Raw genomic sequence first — 13,921 nt, 5'->3', positions numbered from 1 at the left:
AACGCGTTACTGTAATCTGATTACTTTTTTCAAGTAACGAGTAAAGTAAGGGATTACTATTGCAAAAACGGTAATTAGATTACCGTTACTTTCCCATAGGAATGCTGCGTTACTGCGTTACTAAAACCGTGATTTTTTTGCGAGAATGTCTCATGACAGTGACGTAAGCGAGTGCGCCGTTAGTGACAACAGCTGTGTGCAGATCAACAATGGATAATATATCGAGTGCGGAGAGAGTATGAGCGTGCAGCGTTTAAAGCGTGGAAGTACTGACCTTACTTTGAGTTTGATTCCATAAAAAGTGACAAAAACATTAGCGTCCGTTGTGCGTGGGAAGAAAACTTCTTTTTACAGCGAAAAAAAAGCCCTAAACAAGCACTGAGTGCACAAGGATATAATGGGAAATTCACTCGCGGATTCTTCCACTCACCGCTGCGGCACACCTGCACCAGGGGAAACCTCCGCCTCCCCACTCCTGCTTTACAGGTGAAAATAGAGCAAAAGGACCGCTGAGTCTTTGACTTTATTTATTTTCTGCTGTGTTTTACTTGCTTCTATTTGAAAGACTGAGTGTAAACACAATAAATATTTTATTTTATGTGCTGGAATGTGCAGAAAATAGGTTTAAATGTTAAACTAATTTATTCAAGTCAGAGAATGGTGCATATAATTAAATTTTTTGCTTGATGCATAAAGTTTTAGTATTTTTTAGTATTTATTTATTTATTGTCATTGTCAAGAACAATGAAATTGCGTTTGGGGCTTCCATACAACCCAAAAAAAAGAAGAAAATAATAAATACCCCTTAAAACCCAAGTGTACATATTTAACCCAGTGTGACTCCAATGCAATAAGACAATCCTTAGCAATAATGTTCGTAGAAATTCAGACAAAGACCTGAGAAACATGACAAAATACAACAATGCAACCCATTCAATATTATTGTACTGTGAGTTAAAAGATTAAAACTGATAAAACAAGTAAAAAAAAGATACTTTTCCATTTGATTACATTTTGTATGATGGATTATGCAGAAAAAGTAGAATTGGGCTGAAAGATCTATCGCTTTATCACCTCTTCAGGTTGTAAATTGTGTTTTTAAAAAGTAACTAAGTAATTAATTACTTTTGAAAATAAGTAATCAGTAAAGTAACTGGATTACTTTTTTGGAGAGGTAATCAGTAATTAGTTACTGATTACTTTTTTCAAGTAACTTGACCAACACTGGTAACTAAATATGCTCAGGTTACTGCAACAGCCTGACCCGTAGAGATTGACACAGTCCGGTCTTTTCCCATTTCTGGTAACTCAACGCTTCCAGCAAATGCGTGTGTTAATGTCATTAATAAAACACGCAACCATTATTTGAAACAATTAGCAATTCTGAGAAGCTACCTTTCTGAGAATGATGATCCCCTCCTGGTTGTGTTCATTGGTAGTGATATCAAACATGGCTCCTCCATCGCCCGGCACAATTGTGTACTCCACTTCTGCATTTTTTCCGATGTCCAGGTCATGGGCTTTGATTCTCCCAACAGCAGAGCCCACTGTAGACGATTCAGGCACTCTCAAGTGAAAGAAACCTGCCAACAACAACAACACAAAAATGTGTTTATATAAATCAGACAGGACTCATTTGTTATCATCTGTTGTCATCAAATGGAAATGTAGAGCTCCTTACATCCTCTGTGCTTTAAGTATTCTCTCACCGAGCCAAGGATGTCTTATCCACCCACAGGCAAAGCAACTGATATTCTCTGTCTGAAGTCAGGCCTGTAGCTATAGGCATGATATTATTCAATTTTGACGTGTTTGGACATCAAGGCTGCTCGGCTCCTTGAAATTGGTTGGCTCAACCTGTAAGACCAACATACACAAGAGTCCAGGGGCTTTGATACTACCAACAGCAGACATTTCTGCCGAGGATTTGGGAAGAAATCCATAAGCAAACAAGCAGCAGGTTGATTGATTATCACTTACACCAGGTGGTGGATAGAAATTCATCTCTTTTTTTTTCATTCTAAATTTCCCTACTCTGGCTCAGAAGGATATCAGTTTGAACTATCAGTTTCTGCTGCTGCCAGAGAAATTAAAACTTTACTGTTGCATTAAAAATCAAGTGCCTACACCTAGTGACTTCAAGGAGGTGGTGTGGGCGATTCAGTAGAACACTGAAAGTGGACCTGGAACGTCTAAGGGTAATTACACCACTGATTTTGTCCTTGCAATCTATATAAGTTTAAGAAATCTCAGAATGATGCAATGTCAGAAGGCACTGCAATATTATTCATGATGACTGGATTAGCAAGCACGTCTAATCAGAGTCCAGCAGCTGAACCTGACCGCTGCACCAGCTTCACTGCTTTGCCATTTTAATAAGCAAATTCCAATCATACTGAATCAATACTTTAAAAAAAAAAAGCAGCAAAGACCAGTTACACGTTTTTTATTTGCTCAGCCTTTATTTGACAAATAAAATCTTGCTTGAACTTGAGGATTAGAAAGGATCAATAAAGAGAACAAAATGTGCAGAAGAAATTGTGTGATTGTGCTTCTGATAACAGTGGATTCCTACTTTGGTTCTCAAAAATAAATATGCTAAAACAAAACCACCAACTGTCCAATACCACAAGAAAATAATAGCGTACTATCTTAGGACTCATTTGTTATTCCTCAATTTTACTGTGGATCATAGCTTTTTCCTTCATATTGATCCAAGGATTGAGAGAGGAAAGCTGCAGCATATGTGTGAATCCAGGAGCTGTGATTAAATATAATCAATAAATAATCAAATACTCTCAAGAACATCCTGTCATTTCAAAGTCTTTTCAGGTTCGTGTCCTTTCAAGGATAGAACAAGAACTTTTTGTAAACCCCAGAGTGAAAAAAAAATCAAGTTATAAATTATTAGATGGTAACAAACAGCTGTTATGTGGCACTGTCATTGGGTTAACAAGCTTCTATGATTTAATTCAGCTAAGCCAGATGCAGGTACTATACACCGCTATTAGTAATGGCATCTGCTGGCTTTCCATCACAGAGGTTTAGGGGATTGACAGTTCCCAAACACATAATCTATAATAACAAGCAACGGAAAGACAGATGTGTGGTGGGTTCATACGGCAATATATTACTGAATCAGACAGAAAGAGTGCTTCTACTCATCACCACTGCACATTATTTAAACCTGCAAGCCCCATATAAATGGAAAAAAGAAGAAGACAAAGGCAGGATTTAGGACAGGGCAGAGGAGCCACCATACTTGGCCCAAACCTCTGTGCTGTGACAGCATTATGGAAATATCAGCTTTTCCTTGCAGCCAAAGGAGCTTGACCGTCTGACTGCATCTATTTACATTCAGAGGAGGCCATTCAGTGTCACCTGAAATACCGAAAAAGTCTGCATCAATACAGAGCAGTATTTGTGCTTTCCTGTCATACAGTTGCTGGCTTGGAATAGAAAACATTGTGCAGAGAGTTTAATATTTATGCTCAGTATATGCAGAGAAGCTTTCACAGATCAATGATTTTGCAGAATTGTGGATTTTTTTCCCCTGCATGGCTTCTTACATGACCTGGTGAACGCTACAATTGAATTAATCTGTTTAGCAGCTTATATAAAATACTGAGTAAAATACTGAGTTTAAATACACTGGCTCAATCCCTGATGCATCAGCGACATGCTCAAATCTGATCCAAATATAGAAGGATGCCCCATGAGCAAAATAAAACCAACCCCGGTTTATTTGCCAGGAGTAGTAGCAGTAGATGCAATCATGCAAAACAAACAGGCCATTGCTTACGACTGCTTACGACAGTAAGGCAGTAATGACAAATAATGAAAAGCAATTACAAAGAGTAGATATGATGAATACCTCCTGCCCCGTTGTAATTGCACAGTGTTTATTTCATTATCAAAAAAATGTGTGAACCTGTATAAGGTCATCTCCATCATCATTGCTCTACATAACAGCCAAGACGTTGTTTTCTGCAAAGTGCACTCACTTTTAGAGAACCTGGGTGGGTTGTCGTTGACATCGCTGAGGGTGATGTTGATGGTGGTGGTCCCAGCCAGTCCCCCCAGCTGGCCCCCCATGTCCTTGGCCTGGATTAATACCTGGTACTGTTCCTTCACCTCTCTGTCCATATTGGGCAAGGCTGTCTTTATAACCCCTGGTGTACAGCAAGATTGATGAGAAATACAGATAATAAAGAAGAGATATAGCGGAGAAGGAAGAGCAGATAGTGAGAGACAGAGATGAAGAGATAGAGAGACAAAGGGAAAAAGAGTGGTGAACATAAAATTCTCAGAAAAAAACAGTTGATGCCAGATCCACAATTTACTACAAAAAGCACAATATATTTCCACCTAAGCAGCTGACTCCCGTGTAAGAAGCTGCATATGTGCTCAGACCAAGGCTGAAATAGAGGTCATCTTACAAACTGGAAACACTTGACATTCAATAGGGAGCTCTGGTGAAGCCATATAATGATTCACTTGAGGATCAGAGACCCTGAGATCAGAGAGCGTTTGTACTACAGATTAATAGCTAGGTCAGTGGGAGGTTGGCAGGCTAAAAAGAGGCAACCAGCATAGGTGGGTCCACACTTTCTCCTTTTCTCATTCTACTCAATCTGGTGAGGATGTCCCATTTGATCCGCAAACATCTAACATGTAAGAATCCAAATCAAAGACTATAGTTATTTTTTTTTAAACTTCTGTCATCTTTTTCTTTTGGGAAGAAGGAGAGTGTCTCTCCCTGTGACATGCATGGTGATTTATGTATATTGTTGTCCTCCTGCCTTTGCTCACCTTTTACCTCCTAGTGTTTGTTCCCCTTGTTTATGTGCGTTTGTAGATAGCTGCAGACCCAGCAGGGCAAACATTTGCTTTAACAGTTTGATTTTTTTCCAGCTTCAGTTTGAAATACAGTCACAGTAGGTGCTCTGTAAAGCTCTGGGATGAGCAGCATAATCAGCAACAGATTCCACCATATCTGGCTGTGTGATATGTATGAACCTATTTTCATATGCTTTGAACAGTTCCAGAAAGCAAGCCAACAGCGGCCTACTACCAGCAAGTACTGGCAGTATGAAAGTACAGTATTCTTTATTTTTTTATTTCGATTTTTTTTTTAGATTCAGAGCCATCATCTGCCATGCTCCCCCTGCTGCCACTCCACAACCTTTTTAGTGCCATTTCCTTCACATGAGACCAAAGCACACATATAAATAAGATGGAAATAACCAACACTCTTAATGTCTCACCACCAGAGACAGATAGATACTGGTTAAAATTACCTACCTCTATATGCACACAACACTGGCTAGCCAGCATCTATATGCCTGAGATTCAGTAACAAAGTAATGACATTCACCATATTCAAGGTGAATGTGTGATGTTAGAGCAGTTTGGTTTTAGTGTAGCACATCCTATAATCCAATTTTAAACCTTCAAATAAATAATTCAGATTCTCAGGTCTTATTGCCCCAAGGTTAATTCTGAGGCCTGTTTTTCCCGAGTGTTAAATTCTCACACATGCTCACACGTTTGATAAAAACCAAATTCTCTTGGGACAATGCAAATCACATAAAGCCATATTTTATTCACAGTGGAAGACAGAAAACATAAATGTTTAAACTGGACATTTTACCGTTTCATTAAAATATTTGTTCATTTTGAATTTGATTGCAGCAACATATCTGAAAAAAATGGGGTCAGGTAGCGTCCTGACTTAGTGCATTTAAAACAAACTTTGGCCAAGAGAATTGGGTAGTGTTTCCTGATTATCTTCACTTAAGGCTTCTTCTTTGCGTGCTAGAGCTTTAAGCTGCATTTTTGGATATCGTGGATAACAGCCAGTTATTTCTGGAAGTGTTCATGAGATAATTAAGTGATTTTCATAACACAATCATGACTATTTTTAATGCTATATCTATGCTACAAATGTTCAACAAGTTGTAGATGCAGTTTTTTTACAAATTGGTGAACATCTGCTGATCTTAAATTCTTAGACACTCTGCTTCTCTAGAAGCTCGTTTATACCCCGTCATGTTACTGACCTGTTGCCAATTAATAGAAACTTAATGCAAAAGGTTCCTCTGGCTGTTTCTTTTTAGTACCACTTAGTTTTTCAGCCAGTTTTTTAGTCATGTTACTGCCATTAAATTCAAAATGAGACAATATTTTTTAATGAAATGATAAAATGTTTCAGTTTAACATTTGATATGCTTTATATGTTCTGTTGTGAATAAAATATAGGTTTCTGAGATTTGCAAAACATTGCATTATTGTTTTGTTTAAATTCTAAATCTGTTCACAGCACACACAAAAAAAAAACACAAGTACTTTACCTGTTTTGGGATCAACAGAGAAATAGGGTTGCCCGTGGAGGATGCTATACACCACTCTGGCACTGTTTCCATAGGTAGGGTCATCTGCATCTGTGGCTGTTACTTGCGTCACATATGTCCCTGCAGACAGGAGTCAGAAGACATATTGACTCGATCTAATCGCTTTCTTCATTAGACCGAGATCCAAACTCTTTGAACCTCATCAGTTTGCTAAACAATCTCACCTGACACTAATGAATGGTGAATCTCTGCCGAGAAAGCCTCAGCTAATGCGCAACATTCAGAGCCCCTGATGGAGTGCAATGAGCAATGAGGAGTGCAGAGGAGAAATAATGTGCTGGGAAGTTGTTCAATTTTCTTGTTGTGTGTGTTGATTTGTGCATCGCTAAAAAGTAGCTGTTCTTTAACAATAGAGCAGCAGTTTTATGTTTTTGGTTATCAAAAACTCTTAAAACTCTTATGTGACTATTCATTATACAGTGTAACCATTAAGAAAACAAAGGGGCATGGCAAGAATAGTATTAAGATGGCAGTCTTCCAAACTCCTTCAGTAACAGGGACAGAATAATTACTTGTTGGATGTTTTGCTCATCCCTTTTAACTAGCTGGCAGTGAAAACACTATTTCACTAACACAATCCTGATTAAATGCATTGGAATTAAACAGATTTAATAAAAAGTTTCTAGTGTGAGGAAACAATAAGTGATGCCTTGACAGCATGACTGTTTGACAACTCCACAACTCATTTCTGGGGGTTCTCGTGCAGATGGACCAATTGTTTAGGAGGACTTGCAGACAGGTTGACATTGATGCTTCACTCGCAGTGCACATACGTCCACGTCTCAACCGCATGCCTACGTCTGGATAGCTGTGCACAATATAGCTGAAGCATTTATGGGATACTTAGTATGATCAAGAGAGGCTGACCACGGGGACTGTATTTACATAGTGTATGAATGCGAGAGTGAATGAATAGTGGCATTGTAAAGCGCTTTGGGTGCCTTGAAAAGCGCTATATAAATCCAATCCATTATTATTATTATTAGTTGCTTGGAATTCTGCTAAGATTTTAGCTCTCTATAAAGAACTTGATGTATACTAAATAGGCTTTTCAGTCTGAGGAGATGGTAACAATGGAATTAAACATGGTGTGAGGGATTAGTGTTTCAGTCCTCCACATGTGCCTGATTAGACATACCTGAGAAGGACTGCATCATGTTACAACACGGTATACAATAGATGAGATAATACACTTAACACCTTTTCTGTTCATCCAAGGAGAGGAAATCCGCTTCAGTAAGAGCTCAGATGCAGAGAGAGTTTGAGAGACTTTAAGCACATCATACGCCTACGCAGCAGGCACCAACCTAGGTGTAGGGCTATAAACAAGTCAAATAAATTCTACTCATATTATTATTATTATGGCAATTCAAATGCATAAGTAGGAATACGATGAAAGAAGTGACTTCAAAGGTCACTGCTGGTAACATTTTGCAAAAAGGAAATATATTGTATTTATCTAACTTTAAATATTCAATTCGCTTCAGTCAGTATTCAAAAAAATGACGATGATGTGTTTCAGTAGAGTGTAGAGGAAGTCAAATGACACTGAAATGAAATATGAAGTAAAAAAAGAAGAGAATGAATACAGTGAGCATCAGTCAAGAACTCTGGTGCATGGAAAAACAGTATATAAGGCAAGAACGGATTTTAACGAGCTTGAAAGTCAATGGTTGGTATCGCCACCTTTAATCTTCAACACAGCCTGAACTCTCTCAGGCAAACTTTCTTGTCCTTTCTTTAAGTAGTCTTCAGGAATAGTTCTCCAGGCTTCTTGAAGGACATTCAAGCCTGACAAGTGTCTTCAAAGAAACACAGACAGCTCTTCTTTGTATGTTGACTGCCTTTTGTTATGTCCTCTGTTAAGTTAAAGTTCAATAATGTTGAGGTCTGAGCTCTGGTAAGCACTGTGTCTTCTATACAGATATGCTTTCACTGCATTTACAATGCTTTTGTAAGCATGGCCATGCTGAAAAAATAAAGCTATTTCCAGTCAGAGACTTTCCAGATGATATTGAATGGTGGATCAAAATCTGATAGTAGTTTTATATGTTTGTAACTTAATCAATTTTGACCAGGTTCCCAATACTGCTAGCTGAAGTGCCTGCAAATGGCTGCAGACACACACTCTTGTACCTGACTCTGTACATATGGATAACAACTGGAACCAACAATTTCAGATTCATCACTCCATTAGACCTATTGACACTATGGTCCATTTTTGTCCACTTCGTCAGTGATTTGGCATACCTCAGCCTCCTCATTTACCTCAACAGCATTTAATCCACTGAGACTTTTTCTGAAGAGGCTTTGCAGATGCATCAGCTTAAGGGTCAGATATATCTCTCAGGTCTTTCATCAGGTCTTTGCTGGATTTTGACCTTCTTAAGGGCGTGACTTTCAGATACTGTTCAGTACGCAGATTTATTTTTTTTAGGTATAACAATTTTGTTCTCCTCTTGTCTAGTTTCTTCAGATTTTTTAAGGACACACTGCACACAATGCCCAGATATGCCTAGTTTTTAGCTCTTTAAAAATCATCTTGTTGGTGTAATTGGGATTTTTCAGAAATTGAACTAATGAAGCTGGAACAAATTATGAGTTTTTGAGACAGGCTGCAAGTAACATATTGGCTAAAGATACAATTTAAAATTGGTTCTTTGCTACATTTTCATATATACTGTATGTAGATACAAAGGTGATTCATCCCTTGGGCTAGGTGCTTTGGTCTGGCTCCTTGGGAGTAAAATATAAAGAAATTAGAGGAGACTTTTGCACAGTAAGGTACAGTCGTTTCAGCACATTAACTTTTTCTAAAAACTTCATGGATAAGCTAATAGCTAACAAAGGATTATTACCACGAGGGCAAATAGATTACTTGACTCTATCTGCCAGTGTTTATGCTCAGCATCTTTTAGCTTTTATTTTGCCCTGCTAACAAAGACAACAAGAGAGATGTAGCAGTTAATGAGCCCATTGATCACCCAAGTCTTGCTGCTATAAATATTGATAATGACTTCATTTGGTTTAATGCTAATCCAATGGTTGCAGCTCAGTATAGGCATCCTTGTGGGTTGTTGTTTACACTGGCCGCTGCGGCTGAATTCACACAGTTGAATTCTCAACAAAGACATTTCTGGTAGTAATGTCCCTCTGTATAAATTGGTACCAACTTGGTTTCACCATTACTTTTTAATGGGACCTGGAATAACAGTTCTATCACCCAACACACAACTAAACCTTTATACAGACTAGATATTATTTAAAAAATATACATATACATATTCTTCAATGTAGAAATAGGTTACTCTTACTATTTTTACACAGAATATTATACATTTAGATATTGCCTTCTCCTAAAACAGTAATCAGTCACATATTGGTTAAGCTTATTCACATTGCCAATATCAGTTAAATGGGCAGTCCAATAAATGGGCACGAAGGTCATTTTAGTCATAACACCATAGGGAGTATTACTCAAGCTGTAAAAACAGTTGGAGTATGTGTTCTATGGATCTTGAGGGAGCTCTGCAAAGGCTGAAAAAATGACTATGATGATACCATCAGGGGTGCTTCACCAATCATTTTGCATATGATATCATCAGGGGTGTTTCCGCTTAAGACTTTCCACTTATAGCAGGAAGCTAGTGTTACAAACAGGGTGGGGGGTGGGGTTGTTGCAGATGTAATCACTGATTAAATTCACAAATGAACTGTACTATCCAGTCGCTTGATGGAAAGTGAAGTTTTCGCTAATGCTTTAGAATGAAAGTCACAGTATAAATCATCAGTGCTTGTTTGACTTTCTTTTCTTTGGACCTCAGAAGCCCAACAACTAGCTATTTGTAAGCAACGCCATTAATCCAGTGTGTGGGTGCTGTTTAAATTTCATATCTGTACACTGTTTCCATGGTCACAACAGATGTTTTTCTTTTGATAAACTTAAAAGTCGCTTTCTTATTCTACAATAAACAGTTACCATGCAGCCTGTGATTTGGGAGTGTTCACTGGGGTTATGCTGCGTTGTTCCTGTTTTTCCTACCAATTCTCCAAAGAGTGCTGATTTTGGAGTTTTGAGGGTTTTATTGCAGTTCACATCAAGAGGAGCCTTTTCCCCCGTGAATTACCTTGATCTGTTCTCCCTGGGGATAACGTTGAAAGACAAAGCAGTGCAATTCACTCGGGGCACACCAAGAATAAATGGTCCTCTGAAATGTCAAAATCTGTTGGGGGGAGCAGTCTTACCCTGTGGTTGTAAAGATGCGCCTGAAAGAGAACTTTATGTGTTTCCAAAGTGGAAAAAATAAAGTTTTCAATGCTGAGAATTGCGGTGTGCCGATGATGATACTGATCCAAGTATTTAAAAGTAACTCTGAATGATTACTTACCTACTGGTGACATCTCGGGAACACTGGCTGTATATGGTCCTTCCAGGAACTTGGGCTCATTGTCGTTGATATCTTGGACCTTGATTACAAATTCTGATTCAGGTTCCAGGGGCCTATTGGTGTTGATGTCAACAGCCTGGGCGCGCAGGGTGTAGTAAGGCTTCTCCTCCCTATCAAGACTTCTTAAGGCATGGATGTCCCCCGTTGTTTGGTCAATTGTGAAAATGGAGCCAGCCCCTTCTCCTGAGAGAGTGTACTTCACTGCACTGTCCCCCTTATCGAGGTCAGTGTGTAGCTGCAAGACAAAGCAGAAAAAAACGACAGGTTGAGTGCAAACATTGGCACATATAATGATTCATTGAATGCGCCGGGGAAGGGCTGTCAAGGAAGACTATTTCACAAAGACAGCCAAGGAAACTGACTGCGCATCAAAGAGCAAATTCATTTCTCTGCACAGATCTGCAAAACACTAAGTCATGAGAAAAATAAAATGATCGTGCTTTCAGAACATTTCACAGATTAATGAGGCTAAGTCGCTCATAAATAATGTATTCTCTCTGTGCAATTACGCTGCAGTGATAACTCTTCAACATCGTGGATCAATTCCTAATCATGAATGACGAAAAAATTTTCTCTTATATAAAACAGGAGATGTGAGGGTTTCTTTTTCTTTTTCTGTTTTTTCTTCCAAGTAGCAAAGTTCAAACTATAAATCCTTGAAGTAAATACTCGTTTTCAACCTTCACCTTAAAAGTCTTGTAACCAGAGGAGTCAGCACAGTTTCACAGTATCACAGCTCCAGCAAGAGAACCTCTTTGTATATAAACCCAGGACAGTGGCAGCTCTCTTTGTACAAGACAAACAAGTTCTGGGCTGGTGTTCGAAAGCCTATTGACACAGTTATGTTTTCCTCACTGCAGCGCTCATTCATACAATTCAAAGCCTTTTAAATATTTAAAGGCTGTAATGCAATGTGATCATCACCATATATGATTATGGATTTTTGCTTGCTAAGGTATGGAATTTCCATAGCCAGCTAACTACTTGTGGCTTGGGGCAAAACATCTTTTTCATTTTTATTCTATCAAAAAAGGGATCTGAGTAGAGGTTGCTACATTTCTGGTTGTTTTTAAACCTGTGAACTGATTCCTGTAATCACCCTCTTACAATGGCACTACCTAACACGTGGATAGATCCACACTCTAACACTCACATTTCTCTCGATTAAATTAGCCTTTCTTCAGCCTGTAAATATTAACCTTTTTGCACAGGCAGGCTTGTGCAGCATGTGCGTCATGGTTTTGGCCCATCTGTTCAGCTTTTTCAGATATCCAATTGACATTTATTTATTGCAGCAGAGAAGTTGATGAAATAGTTTGAGTTGTTATGATTCTTTTTTTTCCCCATCATTTTGAGTCATGCCATGTCTCAAAAATGTAAAATGTGAATCAGTAATTATAAAAATCAAGAAAAGACAGAAGGGTTTTGGTTTCAGTGGCTATGAAAAAAGATGTGGTTTACTTTTTCTCTGTTCGGATTATTGATTTGTAAAACGTAGAATCCATGTGGGAAATTCTGTGATGGCTTTGCTTAAGGATGCAAAGGCAATAGGTGCAGATGCACCTATGCACCTAGATGCAATAGGCTTCCTGATATGTTTTCTGTCTTTATAAAGTATAATTGGGCTGTTTTATTTTCCTTTGTTTATATTCTACTTTGGTTTAAGCCATTGTGCTCTTACTTTGGCCATTGTGCTTGGCTGTGCATTTCATCATTTAGTAAACCTGCCATGATGTTGCTGGCTGCAGTTCCCTGCTTCTTGTCTCCGCTGTTGTAGGATGCATCAGGCTCTTGTAAAATCAGCTGGGCAGAGAGCTCCCTCTCTAATTAAACTGTCTTCATCACAAAATCTGGGCAGCACTTTTTGGAGCAGTAATGATTACAGTTATTTATCATTTTCTGATGCTATATGTAACACAGTACCATGTCTGCGGGTTAAACTACATTCAGATACCCTAGGGCCTGGGGTATAAACACAGTCCTTTGTGGATATACGCACTCTTATGTGGAGAATTGTATTTTGTTGAGCCAAATGAAAGGCAGCCATTTCTTGTGGATCTTTTGACTGACAGCAGTATGGTTTAAGTGTTGTTGCCCTCCAGTGCTCCCCAGGAATTTGTGCTTCAGAGTTTGCTGGTCTTTAATAAAACACTGTGTATTCTAGTACCTGGTGTTTTAGTTGGACAGTATCAGAGCATCAAGAAGAGTACAAGATGAATAAGGGTTTTGTGTAACTATGGTTCATGCATCTTTCACCTTGTGTCCTGTTTTGCAATCTTGTAAACATTCAAAATCTATTCAAACGGTTTATGAAATCACTTGTACTACAGTAGATTTCCAACTGTGGGAAGATTAAATTAAATTAATAGTGAACAGCGAGGGCTTGAAATACATATTTCAAAATTGCGGAGGGAATTCTTCACTTAAATGTTTTCCGCAAGAGGGTTTTCGTATACACTGTGAGCTTAACTAAAGATTTTATTGCCCTATCCTTGGTAGAGATTGTGTTTTGATTGTGCTTTTCCTTAAACTACATGATTGCTGTAACATCTGCTCTGTTTATATTTGCTTTGGAAGTTTTATATTATTCCATGGCCATGTCTCCATGGCATTCTGCATTCTTTCAGTTTTCCTATAACTATCACCACATCAGCCCTGTGTATATTAGAAATCGCGCAACTCATTTCACCATTATAAGTTCAAACCAAGGGTATAATCTCAGGCAGCTAGTCTGAAACTTGTTTTAGGACTGCTTAGGAACAGGAAGAGGCCATCACCAAACTGCTGGGAGCATGAAATTATCCAAACTGTCTTGTTAAGCTGCAGCATTAACAGTTCCTTTCACTGGAACTAAGGGGTCGAGCCCAACTCCTGCAAAAACAACCCCACACAATAATCTCCCCTTTACCAAAAGTATACTTGGCACATTGGAGTCAGACACGCACTATTTTCCTGGCATCGCCAAACCGAGACCACTGACATCAGATTGCCAGTGATATGGTATATCAGAGAATGCTGCTCTAGAGTCAAGTGGCATCATGCTTTACACCACTGTATCTG

At 38.6% G+C, this 13,921-nt stretch overlaps 1 protein-coding gene across 1 annotated transcript in view; it reads right to left on the bottom strand.

Moving 5' to 3' along the window:
* The window catches only part of LOC146625383 (cadherin-12-like), a 65,162-nt gene that overhangs the window by 37,380 nt on the left and 13,861 nt on the right, over window positions 1-13,921 (bottom strand). Inside the window, exons 2-5 of the mRNA XM_085362031.1 lie at window positions 10,802-11,096; window positions 6,354-6,473; window positions 4,005-4,172; window positions 1,396-1,583 (exon numbers count right to left, since the gene is read on the bottom strand). Coding sequence (XP_085218157.1) covers window positions 1,396-1,583; window positions 4,005-4,172; window positions 6,354-6,473; window positions 10,802-11,096 — 771 coding nt within the window. The remainder of the gene's footprint in view (window positions 1-1,395; window positions 1,584-4,004; window positions 4,173-6,353; window positions 6,474-10,801; window positions 11,097-13,921) is intronic.

The sequence above is a fragment of the Diplotaxodon limnothrissa genome, linkage group LG9 (assembly GCF_057381915.1).
Source record: "Diplotaxodon limnothrissa isolate DT_005_m linkage group LG9, D_limnothrissa_male_GT1.1, whole genome shotgun sequence".
Lineage (NCBI taxonomy): Eukaryota > Metazoa > Chordata > Actinopteri > Cichliformes > Cichlidae > Diplotaxodon > Diplotaxodon limnothrissa.
This window is presented reverse-complemented; position numbering and strand designations above follow the sequence as displayed.